General features: G+C 48.3%; 2 protein-coding genes and 1 non-coding gene across 3 annotated transcripts; 2 read left to right on the forward strand and 1 right to left on the reverse strand.

The window, feature by feature from the left end:
- Nucleotides 1–9519: 9519 nt before the first annotated feature.
- UHO2_06995 (putative SUI3 - translation initiation factor eIF2 beta subunit) lies at nucleotides 9520–10586 on the reverse strand (the record flags this gene model as incomplete). Its single annotated transcript, XM_041560590.1, has 2 exons — nucleotides 9520–10263; nucleotides 10362–10586. 2 exons carry the CDS (start codon nucleotides 10584–10586, stop codon nucleotides 9520–9522), a joined length of 969 nt encoding a protein of 322 aa, XP_041416524.1.
- A 465-nt stretch (nucleotides 10587–11051) lies between these two features.
- UHO2_06996 (putative ATP3 - F1F0-ATPase complex, F1 gamma subunit) lies at nucleotides 11052–12263 on the forward strand (the record flags this gene model as incomplete). Its single annotated transcript, XM_041560591.1, has 3 exons — nucleotides 11052–11204; nucleotides 11382–11466; nucleotides 11584–12263. 3 exons carry the CDS (start codon nucleotides 11052–11054, stop codon nucleotides 12261–12263), a joined length of 918 nt encoding a protein of 305 aa, XP_041416525.1.
- A 273-nt stretch (nucleotides 12264–12536) lies between these two features.
- Nucleotides 12537–12645, forward strand: tRNA-Ile(AAT). The gene has a single exon. It is a non-coding gene; the product is annotated as a tRNA-Ile (tRNA).
- The last annotated feature ends 1705 nt before the right edge of the window (nucleotides 12646–14350 follow it).

Below are 14350 nucleotides of genomic sequence, written 5' to 3' on the forward strand. Positions count from 1 at the left end.
CACCATGGATCGATCTTGTTTTTGTGGGTTTTGTGGGTATTTGGTACTTACTAATGAAAGAATCTGAGACTATGGACAAACCAGCACCAGTATCAGCTAGTATCTGAGCAGGATGGTCTTGAACCATTCCAGAGAGCTCCAGTACTGCTTTGCCTCCACTGGTAGAGAAACATACTTGACAATCTTGATATATACAGAGTGATGGCGAGGAGGTTTGTAGAGCAATGCATGCCATCAGTGCATCACCCCACTGACATTTCCCTCATCATCGCCATCATCGTGCTCCTCCTCCTCATGATCGGGGTCCATGGGCTGCTGGTATGAGCTGAGGTCCATGGCCTTGGGTTCACCTGTCTCAGTGCTGCCTGTGTGGCCATCTCCTGAGTTGGTGGCTTCCTTGAAGGGGTCTGCTGTGGTGACCATGACCTTTGGACCCATGGGTCATGAGCTAAGAGAATCTATCCTCCTGCTGGGGCAGTCCCTGGCCCAATGGCCGATACCCTTGCATACATGACAGGTGTTGGTACCTGATGGAGCAGGGCTTCCTTGCTTCGAGGTTTGGGTAGGTTGATGAGGAAGGGGTCGATTAGTTGGTCGATTTAGGTTTTGTATAGTTGCTTGTGTAGTTGCTTGCATAGTTGCTGGTGCTGGTGATCAAGCTGGATAAGGTTGAGTGGGTTGACATATGGGGATTGAACTTTGAATTGGCCGAGACCCAGTTCTTAGTGGAGGTGATGTGGCATTTGGGAGTGAGTGTCTAGCTGAGGACTGCTGTAGTAGCATCCTCTGTTGATCGATCTCCTCAACCTCTCGATACCACTCCCATCTCTTCCCAGGTGGGTTCCTCTCAAACTTCTCCTGTATGCTATGAGTGAGGCTTCCTCTGAAGAGATCAATCACTAGCTCGTTGTCATCTAGGTTGACCTGTCCCTCCAAGTCTCTGAACCGCTCTACATGATGTGTGGCAGCACCAGGAGCATCACTTGTGAGCCTGAGAGCTAACAGCTTGTTGTATGCCTCCATCCTAGCATTGCGTGGGTTGAACTGTTCTGACAGTCGCTCTGTGAAGTAGTGCCAATCATTGAACAACCTTCCTTCTCTAGCTCTATCAATACGGAGCTTTGAGGTCCACCACTCTCATGCAGTCCCTTCTAGTTGAGCACCCATGTGGTTGATCATCCTAGTCTGCTCATACACCTGGTTGAACTTAAACCATGCTTCAGCTTCTAGAATGAAGATCTCCACATCTCGGGGATTGAACTTTGGAAAGGGGGTGGCAATGGGCTTTGACCAGTTAAGCTCTGCCATGATGCTAGAGTCCTCCTCCTGATCAAGAGCATAGTGTTCTGTCCTGCTCTTGTTGTATGGATCCACCCTGGACTTGACATATCTTGGCCTGGTGGGTGAAGCATACTTCTCATAGTTGACATCATCCTGCTCATCCAGGTTGATGAATGAGACTGATCATCTTGGTCATGGAGCCAGAGTAGGAGTATGTGGGTCTCCTATCATAGACTCATCTCCTCCTCCTGCTTGGTCCTCTGAGTGAGAGAGGTCAATCATCTCCTCCCTGCTCAGATGAGCTTGTTGTAATCGTTCCTCCTGTTGACCCTGCCTGGTAAGCTCTAACTGGGCTTCCAATAGAGTGAGTAATCTATTGAGCTTATTGTTGAGGTCTGGGTCCATCATGGTGATTGTGAGGAGCTGCTTGAACGATCCACTCTAATGTCAGGGGTCTTGTGCCTGAAACCCAGGTCGGTCTGTTGAGATACTTGGTGACTATCAAACTGTGCAACAGCTATTGTCTCAGTATCTGTCTCGACAAGCTAGTCGTTTGGTGACTATCAAGTTGTGCAGTGACAGTGGGTGGCATTCATTGTACATACTATCATAGGTTTTGGCTGACCTCTGTGGACACTCCATTCAGGGGTAGCTCAGCATGATCAATATCAATGCATAGGTTATGATGACACCAAGGTCTGGTGTAAGTGTTGATGATGATGAGGTTGATGGTGTTGGTGATAAGGTTGGTGGATCAACATGAGTGTCCAGTGTGTTGACTGATGCTTGAGGTGATCCCCAGACTGCAGTGGACTACTGCCTTCGGTTCTATCTATATCTGGACCGCTAACCTGCTATGGGGTGCCTTCGGACGTCAGGTAGTGGTGATACAACACACACACTATGATGAGGAGCAACCTTGATAGATTGCTGCTATGCTGACTGAAAACTAATGAGTACTTATGTTTCTAAAGTATTGACTAGTTGTATGGTGAGTAGAGTGGATGAGGATCCACTTGACCTTTGATGATGAGAAAGCATGGTTATATACCTCTTCACAGCATTGCCAGTGATGCTGCTCCTGCTCTCTCTCCAGAGAGTACCTTCTTCATCAAGTACTGTTCAGGGGCCTCTCCTGCCTGCTTGGTACCCCTGTGCCTCTTGAACTGTGTCAACTCCTTCGACACTGCTCCTCCTCCTTGCTATCCTGCTTGTTTGGCACCCTTGTGCCTCCTGAGTGGTGTCGACTCCTTTGACACTGCTCCTCCTCCTCAGGACCTGGTGTCGGTTCCTTTGACTCTTGTCTCTCAAGCCCCTGAGTGGTAACCATCTGCATGCTCCTTGAGCTTGGTCCTCTTCATGGCTGTGCCTGCTCCTTGAGCTTGGTCCTCCTCATGGCTGTGCCTGGCCCTCCTCGCATATGGCTCGGTCCTCCTTTGCATGTGAGTCCATAGGAGTCCATGGTCTCCATGGAGACTGCACTACGACCATGCTCTCTAATGGTATCGACTAGATCTTCGATACTTGTGCTCCTTCCATATGAACCAGTGACCCTCCTGCTTCTTGAGCATTCAGGCCCATGACACACATGTAGGCCAAGATGCCACCATGAAAGCAGTGCTACAGTGTGTCATGGGCCTGGATGCTCAAGAAGCAGGAGGGTCATGGGTTCATATGGAAGGAGCACAGGTATCGAAGACCTAGTCGACACCAGTAGAGAGCATGGTCGTAGTGCAGTCTCCATGGAGACCATGGACTCCTATGGACTCACATGCAAAGGAGGGCCAAGCACAGCCACGAGGAGGACCAAGCTCAAGGAGCAGGCACAGCCACGAAGAGGACCAAGCTCAAGGAGCATGCAGATGGTTACCACTCAGGGGCTCGAGAGACAAGAGCCAAAGGAACTGTCACTGATCAAAGGAGGAGGAGCAGTGTCGAAGGAGTCGACACCAGGTCATGAGGAGGAGGAGCAGTGTCGACAAGAGGCACAGGGGTGCCAAGCAGGAGAGGCCCCTGAGCAGTACTCGATGAAGAAGGTACTCTCTGGAGAGAGAGCAGGAGCAGCATCGCTGGCAATGCTGTGAAGAGGTATATAACCATGCTTTCTCATCATCATAGGTCGAGTGGATCCCCATCCACTCTACTCACCATAACTAGTTATCACTTCAGCATAAGTATACATTAGTTTCAGTCAGCATAGCAGCAATCTATCAAGGTTGCTCCTCATCGTAGTGTGTGTGTTGTATCACCACTACCTGACGTCCGAAGGCGCCCATAGCAGGTTAGTGGTCCGGATATAGATAGAACCGAAGGCAGTAGTCCACTGCGGTCCGGGGATCACTTCAAGCATCAAGTCAACACACTGGACACTCGTGTTGATGCCACCAACCTTATCACCAACACCATCAACCTCATTATCATCGACATCACCAATCTCATCACCAACACCATCAACCTCATCATCATCAACACTCACACCAGACCTTGGTGTCATCATAACATTGATATTGATCGTGCCGAGCTACCCCTGAACGGAGTGTCCACAGAGGTCAGCCGAAACCTACGATAGTATATACAACAAACGCCACCTGCTGTCACTGCACAACTTGATAGTCACCGAGTATCTCGAGACAATAGCTGTCGCACAGTTTGATAGTCACCGAGTATCTCGACAGACCAACCTGGGTTTCAGGCGCGAGACCCCTGACACAGTGCTGTTGGTGGCCCAACATGACAGCATGGATTACCGACTATGTGGCCAGCTGCCCAGTGTGTGCCAGGTACAAAGCCCCATGACATCGACCATATGGCTTACTCCAGCCACTGGCTATGCCAGAACGACCATGGGGCTCCATATCGCTGGACTTTATAAGCGGTCGCGCGCCTGAAACCTGAGTTTGATGATCTGAGTTGTTCTTGGTGAGGTTGTTCAAGTGAACTCTTTCCAAACTGTTTTGATGAGAAGGACCAGAAGACTTGATCCTGGTAAGTTTTGGCTGACCACCTTGAACACTCTGTTTAGAGGCTATGCAGCACATTTGGGAACTTAGGTTGGGAACACTATAAGGTGTAGCCTTCTGTATCAGCACAAGTGTTTGTAGTGCTGCTTGTTGCTTGTGGGTATTCAATAGGGTCTGGACTGCAATAAGATTATCACCTGAAGATGAAAGAGATACTGGACCATAAGTGTTGGTAACACTGCCTACAGTGAAGGACTGGACCGCAAGAGTCAAGGAACACCACCTACAGTTGATGTTTGACAGTGATACAACATGTCATGGGGCCAGATGCACAGGAAGCAAGAAGACCTGAATTCATATGAAGAAGAGTGCAGGAATTGCAGGATTGGGCTAAGTGGGAGCTTATGGCAGAGTTCACTGAGATCTGTAGTAGAAACAGCTCTATGACAGATCCCAACCAATTCAGTACAAATGGGAGGTTACAGCAAAACCTGCCAGAATCTGTAGTATCACAATTGTATGACAGATCCTGCATGGGAGGTGCTGATCTCATGAATCTCACCACAAGACAGATGTCAATACCATGAATGGGTGGCAAAGACATCTGGGTCCACCATCAATGAAGCAGGGGACCTGCTCAGAAATGAACCCCAAGCAGGTAGATGGGAGGAATGAAAGGGGGTGCAAATTGCTGCTCAGATGAGGTGGGAATGGCCCCTGTCAATGATGAAATGACATGAGGACTGTCCATCCACAAGGAGTGAGAGACATGGTGCTGGTGAGCAGCAGCACAGGATGGACAGAGGGGATGGGAATGACAAGGAGGAGGGGCAGTGCTGGAGAAGCATGCCAAAGCAAAGGCAGAGTCGCAGGCAACACTGCAAGAATGGTTATATAGCATCACTCCTCGTCACAGCTGTTGAGTGGATCTGGTATCCACTCTACACCAAATATTACTAGCTATCACTTCACATAAGTATACTTAGTATTCTGTCAGCAAGTTGCAATCAATAGATTGCTTCCATTGTAGTGTGTGTGTTGTATCACCACTCACTGACATCTGAAAGCGGTTCATAGCAACCAGCAGTCTGGATAATGAGCATAGAACTGAAGGCAGTTGTCCACTGTGGTCTGGGGATCACCTCAAGCACTCAGTAGACACACTGGTCACTTGTGTTGGTGCCAACAGCATCATTCACACCAGACCTTGGTGTCATCATCATACATTAATAGTTATTGATCATGCTGAGCTACCTCTGGATGGAGTGTCCACAGCAGTCAGTCAAAACCTGCAATAGCAATGAATCTATCACACATTTGAGTGAGAAAAGTCATAGAGGCCTTCTATGACAGATCTTGACCAAAGTAGTAATACTTGGTATCTTACCACATATCTCAATGGGATCTGTAATAGAAGCAGTTCTACTACAGATATCAGGTTTCAGGTGCACAACCTCTGACACAAAGCCACAGATGTCAAAGAGATAAAGAACCTGAACCCAACAGTCCAAGAAGCATTAGGCAGATCAGACAAGAGATTCTGGGAGGAGGCCATGCGAAAAGAATTGGAGGGGCTAGAAGCGATGGGAATGTGGAAAGTCACCAACATGCCACCCAGCACAAACATTGTCAACACCCACTGGGTACTCAAGATAAAAATGGCTGCAAACCTGGTACCTACAAAATTCAAGGCAAGACTTGTGGTGAGAGGAGTCACACAAAAGGAAGGCATCAATTATGTGGAAATATTTGCACTGGTGGCACTGATCCAATCCATCAGAGGTGTATTGGTGATTGCTGCAGTACAAAACTGGGAGGTGGATTTGATTGACATCAAGCAGGTGTATCTCAACTCAAGCCTACAACATGATGTCTACCTAAGACCACCAGTTGGGACCAAAGTACCCCAGGGAAAGGTGCTGAAGCTCATCAAAGGATTATATGGCCTAAAACAGTCCAGCAGGGAATGGAATGCCAAGTTGGATTCCCACCTTCAGAGGATCAGCTTTCACTGTATGCCAAGTGCACCATGCTTGTACACAAGAGGATTGGGAGAACAGATCACAGTCATCACAGTGTATGTGGATTATATGTTGATCACATCACCCAGCCAAGAGGAAGTGATTCACATGAAAGCAGAGATAATGGACAAATGGGGAACTGAGGATAACAGACCAATCAAAGAATTCCTCAGGATCAAGATCACTCGAGACTGGAGTCAAAAGCAAATATCATTGGATCTGATGGCATACATCCAGGCAATGGTGAGCAAGTGGTTAGAGAGGACAAACCAAAAGTCATGGATACCAATGTTGATTATAATGATGATTGCAGAAAGTAGCACATGTGTTTCAAAACAGATCAAGCAGTATCAAGAACTGGTGGGGCAACTCCTCTGGGTATCCAATACAGTCCCTGTCCAAAGTTTGGGGACAGGGTCCAATAGACAATAAATCAACCGTCCAATAGCATAGCTTCCATCTGCTTGGAGGAGTGATCTCTCATAAGTGTCAGACTGAGCAAAACACACAGTGAGCAAGCTTGGAAGAAGAGCTTTCGATTGCAGTGAGTCTTGGAGCCAACTAATACTTAGCGGACCTCCATGCTTAGTAAGCACTTGCTCCATGTGATGCTCCATTGACTTGATCACAGGTTTGATATGTTCAAGCATGATCTGGGTGTTCCACACCTCCTCTGCAGCTACTGGCAAGTTCATCCCAGGTTTTTGGTACTGGCAAGTGCTTACCAAGCAAGTTTTTGAATACATACCATATGTTCTCAATAGGATTAAGGTCCAGTGAAGCTGGTGGGTGTTCCTGCATCTTAATGTGGTATTTGGCCTGCCATTCCTTGCAGATAGCAGCCTGATGACAGCTGCTGCCATCTTTGACAACCAACAGGCCATCAGGGTATGCACTAACAGCAGTTACAGCATCCTGGAGTGGCCTGTTGATGATCCAATTGCAACATCTGACAGCTGTGAGGTTCTCAGCAGGATCCCATTGATTAGCTGACCCCAGCCAATTCTTTCTTGGAGCCAATGGGAGCACAACCAATGGGGTTTTGAGGTTGTATGCAATGCCAGCCCATACCTGGATGCTGAAACAGTCAGAATGGAACATCAAACCATGTTGTTGATGTCTTCTCAAGTGTTTTTCCAGTGACTAACCCATGTGCATCTGGGCCAGTAGCCAACCTTGACAGCTGCCTCATCTGTGAACAGCACACCCCTCCAATCAGTGGTGCTGTTAGCCTTGGCCCATTCTAGACATTTATACCAGTTTTTGGATGTCAGAAATGGCTTTTGAAGTGCAATCCAGCAGTTAATACTGGCCCAGTTTGCTGCTTTCCAGAGCTGCATTATTGGAATGCCACCAAGCAATGCTGACAGCTGTCACCATGATAAAAATGGGTTTTTGAGTACCTCATGCTGAAGGTAACAGTCCAAGGTAGCTGTCCAGGAGCACAGATGGCTGGATCATGCTTTTGTTTTGAAGGAACCACACTCCTTAAAGTTATGGATGGTCTTGTGAACTGCTGTTTTGGAAATGCCACTTAGCTCCATGATTTGTCAAATTGGCAGCCCAGTATCATGCAATGCAATGATTGAAGCATGCTTGCTTGGAGAGAGCTCTTTGCCATGGACCATATCAGTGTTTGAAGTGTTCTTGACTAGTGTGATGGTAGTGCTATTGCTCAATGACAATGATGACCCAAATGTGGGGTAACTGACTAAATTGGGAAATTACCTGATTGTCCCCAAACTTATGCACAGGGACTGTACAACCCAACATCTCGTTTGCTACAGGAGTTCTAGCATGGTACATGTTGACTCCAACTGTTGGGGCATGGAGTGCAGCACTCCATGTACTAAAGTGCCTCAATCAGACAAGCCAGTACCAGCTACACTTGGGAGGAAACACAACTACAGATGCAAGCCAGCCAGTGGTTATGTATACCAATGCAAACTGGGTGTCAGACCTGACAAATGGGTGCAGAAGCACATCCTGTGCAGTCATGTACATTTATGGGATCTCTGGTAAGCTGGAAATCCCATGTGCAGAAGTGTGTAGTGCTGTCAGCAGTGGAAGCAGAGTTTGTTGCTGTGTTGGAAGCTGCACAAGAGGCTCCCTTCTTCTCACACTTGCTCAGGGACCTGGGAATACCAAACATGAAGCCAGTCCTATGCACCAACAGCCAAGGATGTATACAGGTAAGCAAAGACCCAGCAAAACATTGGAAACTAAAGCATATTGACAACAGATATTATTCTGTTAGGGATCATGTACAGGATGGGGATATAGTGATAGAATATGTAAGGACAGCCAAGAACATGGCAGATGTACTAGTGAAGCCACTAAAAGGGGTGGATATGTCATGACTAGCAAACTTGATAGGCCTGGGAACACTGTTGAAGGGGGGAGTTGAAGTTGTGACAGAATTACCAGGAGTTTAGCCAAGATGCAAGAAAGCTGAGTCACTGAGAGACCAAGGGATGTGCATGCATGGTTGATGTGTGGCAACCAATCAGGAGATGCTTGTGGGAGACAATGCCAAGACACAAAGGAGATAATGCCAAGGCAACATGTGGTGTACACAGTTAGTGAGGCAGTGATAGGGTTTCTCATGGATGTTTGACATTGTATATAAACAAGCAGTCTCATAGTCATAGTTCACAAGAAATTTCAAGCATTGCATCTACAATACACCTGTGCGAATGGAGCTAGAACGTAGCCCGGACAAAGTGGTGTCTAACATAACTTGAACTGTTTCAACTAACTGCTGTGAACACTCTGTTCAGAGGTAGCATGGTACAATCAATGTCCTGAGATCGACTTGCTAGGACTATACGCCAGTATAGTACGGTGATGTCTGTCTTAACACGGGTGTTTGTAATGCCAACAGCGAGTGCAACTTGATCATTGATAAGCGTCTCTTCCACTTGATCCGAGTAGCGGGACGCTGCTCTGCATACTTCTTCTCGTAGGTCTCTGTTCACCATCAGCAATGGCAATGAGGTGCAAGATGGGTGGGATGATCTCCTTCTAATGGGATTTGGCGTCTCAAGCGATTTGGCATTTGGTGTGCACACTGGCCATCTTAATGGACGCCTAGAGTTGCGGTTACAGAATGCTGCGGGAATATATACACTTGACGTTGGCTTCTACTTGGATCTGCTGGAATGGGATCTGCGAGGCAGAGAAAAGGCTCTTGAACAAATACAGATGGTGATGGAGCTGCAAGGACTAGTTTGTGTCGAGATGGCATGTAGATGTGGTTAGGCACCTGCAGCAGCAGCTCTAGCTTTGGAGCGCTTTCCGGTTTGCGCCTGGAAACCGGACTTGATAGCGCTGACGGAACGCTGGGAACCGCACTTTTCGCAGGTGACGAAAAAGATGCGGTTCTCCTTGGAGAGCTTTGTCTCGGGACGCTTGCAGGTCTTGCAGATGACGTATTCGGTGATATATCTCCTAAGAACATTCTCGATCTGCTTGGGCTGGAAACGACCGCGGATGACTAAACGCTGTGAGCCGTCGACGGAACCGATAGTGCCGAGTTCGGCGAAAAGGAACTGAATCACGTGCTCTGGTTGGCGGTGCATACGCTTGCAAATATCGACGACGTTGGCAAAGACGGTCTTCTTGGAGCCATCTCGAGCCACCTGAGGTGGAACCATGGTGAATTTCTTCTTGTCACCCGAAAGAGCAGGGTTCTGATCGCGGAGAGTCTTGAAAACGCGACCGAGGAGCTCTTGATATGTGTAATCGCGATCTGTGCCTTGCCATGCCTCGATGCCGTCATGCTCGGGAGGAGCCTCGAGGTCTTGTGTTACATCCTGGGCGAAGGGATTGTCGCCGAGTTCCTCGTCATCGGCTTGAGCATATGCGTCGTTGGTAGCGTGCTCAACGTCATCCCCCTGCTCATCCCCCTGCTCATCTGCCTCTCCAATCTCCTTTTCGAAAGCGTCGAGGTCGAGAGCAACCTTTTTCTTGGACTTTTTCTTCTTCTTGAGCTCGCCAAACTGGGTTAGAACGCGAGAATAGGGGCAAAGCGAGGCGGGGTGTGAGTGCCAGTAAAGGATGGACAAACGAGGATATTGGGGTTAGCATGTCAACTTACGTTGAGCTCGTCATCCTCTGCAGCTGCTGTGCTGGACTGCTGAGCGTCGGCATCGGCAGTATTCTTGTTGTCGTTGTCATTGTTGTCGTTGTCATTGTCGTTGTCCTCGTCCAGCTTCTTGCTGTGCTTTGTCTTGTTCTTCTTCTTGATAGCGCCGAAAAGCTCTGCGGACTCGTGCTGCTCTGCGGGAGCGGGAGTGTTCTGGATAGAACCGGGGTCCGACATGATGGTGTTGTGCCAAGGGTGCGGATGATGGTGGTGGAGATGGTCGTTGCATATCAAGAGGAACGATCGCTTTGAGTTTGCGATTTTCAGCCAATCGGCCGAGAGACAGACGCTTACTCGCACGAGTGAAGCCGGACGAAAGGGTTCAAAGTGGAAAGCAATACAATTTGCCCACATAGAAAAGGGTAATCCGTGGAAGCCGGGTGTATTCAAGATTCCAGTTGGAACGCGCCGATGAATTGAATTTGTTTTGGATTCCGATTGGTTTTGAATTCAATAGAAAGAGAGCCAAAATTCGGATCCGAAGTCAAATTCGGATCCGAAGTCAGATTCGGATCCGAATCTAGCGAGAACATCTCGGATTCGTCGCCAATCGAATTTGGAGCATCTTGACCTCTCTCTTGCACTTGTTTCTCGCCCACCATCATCAACCTCCTCACCTCGCTCACATCTACGTCAACAACAATGGCGTTGCTTCCTCGTGCTGCCCGCCCGGCAATGGCCGCTCTCAACTCGGCTGCCCGTGCCGGCTTCCACTCGTCCGCCGCTCAGGCCGCCCCGCTTCGTGAGATCGAGCAACGTGTCAAGTCGGTGAGGAACATCGAGAAGATCACAAAGGTAGGTTACACACGCACGCCGACAGTAAACATGCATTACAACGCAGCATTCGACACACACACATACACAAACTCTCTCTCTCTCTCTCTCTCATCAGTCCGAAAGCCCGCCTTCTAACACCAACAGAACTTGTCGCCTTCTCAACTTGTGCTGCTACTTTCATCCGTCCAACAACAGTCGATGAAGATGATTGCTTCCACCAAGCTCAACAAGGCTCAGCGTGCCATGGCTGCTGCCAAGGCTTACGGTCAGGCCAACAACGGTGAGTTTCTCCAGCACAGCACACCATACCATCTTTGCCCTCCAGTCTCGCTAAACTAGCTGCATTCCAATCTCTCGCCTCTGCCTACCTTGTTGGCCTTTGCATTCTGGTTTGCAGAGATCTTCACCAACTCGGAGACCGTCGCACCCGAAGGCGGTCGTCAGCTCTTTGTTGTTGTCTCTTCCGACAAGGGTCTCTGCGGTGGTATCCACTCGTCTGTCACCAAGCGCACCAAGGCCGAATTCAAGAAGCTTGGCGAGAAGCTCGGCGAGGACGCTTCCCAGGCTCCTGCTGTCGTCGTCCTCGGAGAAAAGTCCAAGGCGCAACTTGGGCGTGCTCTTCCCACCAACCTCGCACTCTCTTTCAACCAGATCGGCAAAGACGTCCCCACCTTTGCCGACGCTACTGCCATTGCTGACCAGATCATCAAGTCTGGCATCAAGTTTGACAAGGTCAACCTGATCTACAACAAGTACGTTTCTGCTCTCTCCTTCGAGTCGGATGTTCTGGAGGTCTTCTCGGAAGATGCTCTTCGCAATGCTCCTCAGTTCAAGCTGTACGAGCAGGAGGATGATGTCACCAGGGACTTGGCCGAATTCGCTTTTGCCAATGCCATCTATGCTGCTCTCGTCGAGGGTCACGCTTCCGAGATCAACTCGAGGCGTAACGCTATGGACAATGCTTCCAAGAATGCAGGTGACATGATTTCCTCACTCAACATGCTCTACAACCGTGGACGACAGGCGGCTATCACCAACGACTTGGTCGACATTATCACTGGTGCTTCTGCTCTCTAAGTCAAGTCAGCTGGATGCCAAGAGAGTACGGTACAGTGCAGCAGTAGACTTGCGTAAAACACACACACACACACATATATATATATATATATCAATGCAATCCAGATGCAGATGCTTCCAGAACCGAAATCTCCCGCTCCGTGTATCGTAGCCTTGTAGCCATGGACCTGCTCAGGTGTGCGTGTGTGTGTTTTGCGCCCTGAATCGAGCAACGCTACTTCCAACTCCTGCGAGACATACAGATATACAATTCAGGTTCTGCAGGGTATCCCCGCTTCGTTAGCGTAGTTGGATTATCGCATCCGTCTAATACAGATGCCTCAGAATCATTCTCTGAGATTGTTACAACGGAAGGTCACTGGTTCGAGCCCAGTACGGAGCAAAACACTTTTTATCTTTTCATCTTTTTTTCTTTTTTCTTTTTTCTTTTTTTGATGCCTGAATTTCTTTAGTTTTGCCCCCCAAAACAGGCAGCAAAGAAATACGGGCAGATTGGCAATATCAGCAGGACAGTTATATCAACTGGCCCAGGTCTCTGCAGCAACTGTTGCAGGTTCACCAGCACTACACTGAAGTTATGGAAGTCTTTGTAACCGAAGTCTTCTCCACTAAGCACACTCTGCTTCCATCCAAGCAGGCATGTGTGCCCCACTGACCCCAAGCATGCCTTTGGATTGTTCAAGTCTCGAGTCAAATATCGAGATTGCTTAATGCTTCAAGGGACATGCAAGCCGTTGCACCATACATCCTATGTATGACTGGTACATACCTGTCAAGAAGGTCAATAAGCTTGTCTGCACAGCCAAGAGTTTTGCAACCTGATATTTCTCAAGCATCTGCACAGAAGTCCCTGGACAAACACTAGGCTTTTCATGCAGCTAAAATATGAAACCAACTGCATCACAAACTTCTGCCTGCTTTCAGTTCACAATCCCATCTGGTAGGTCCAAAGATGCTACAAGAAGCTCCCATCAGTACAGAGCGGGTCAAACATCCACAAGCGATTAACGGGAAGGTCAGAGGAAGAGGCATCCTTTATTGAGAGAGGAAGAGGCATTCAGGAGGTGATCATATGCAAGAAAGTGGACCAAGAACAGTAGCATGTGTATGCTTACCACACAGGCAAATGCGCTCACAACCGCATGGAGAAGCAAGCTAGCCATAGCGGTGACTGCATCGACGGGGAGCAGGACAATAGGGTGATCATGAGGTCAGCATCATTCACACAATAGAGGAAGTGGCTAGACTGTCTATGAGGAGACTGACGCATCGCTCAGGAGGAGCTCAGGAGGAGGAGAAGCAGGAGCAGTGCCACAGGTGACACTGCACAAAACACATATATACTCTCATTTCACCATAACATATGAGCAGATCCTCATCCACTCTACTTACTACTTTTCTTACTCTTTACTTTGTTTCATATCATTGCAATTGCAGTGAATTGCAAGGACATTCCAAGCACATGTGTTGTATCACTGTTGGGCATCAACTGTAGGCAGTGTTCAACTCTTGTGGTCCAGTGAATCACTGAAGGTGGTGTATAACACCTGTGGTCCAGTACCTCCTATCATCTGTAGGCAATAACCTTATTGCAGTCCAGATACCAACAACTATTATCAAGCAATGATCAGCACTACAAACACTTGTGCTGCAACAGAAGGCTGTATCTTATAGCACTCCAATTCTAGTTCTATGGACATGCCACATAGCCTCTGAACAGAATGTTCAAGGTGGTCAGTTGAAACCTATCAGAAATAAGCCTTCTGGTCCCTTTCACTGAAACAGTTCAGATAGAGCTTACTCAATTCATCTCACCAAGATCAACCAGGTTCAACTAACTCAGGTTTCTATAGATGACACTGCCAGCAACACTGCTCCCACACCTTCTACAAGGAGTATAGCCTCTACATCCTACTCGTACTCCTCCTGTTCCTTCTGCTTCGTATGCGCACCTCCTTGCCATGGTTCCTGCTCCTCCGGCTCCTTGTCCCTCAGGTGAGAGCAGCCACAACTTCATTATTCCTAGGGGTCTCCCCCACTTCATCCATGTGGTAACCCCCTTCTTCCTTTCCCTCCTCTGAGTCCCT

Source organism: Ustilago hordei (assembly GCF_900519145.1).
Source record: "Ustilago hordei strain Uho2 genome assembly, contig: UHO2_contig_22, whole genome shotgun sequence".
NCBI lineage: Eukaryota > Fungi > Basidiomycota > Ustilaginomycetes > Ustilaginales > Ustilaginaceae > Ustilago > Ustilago hordei.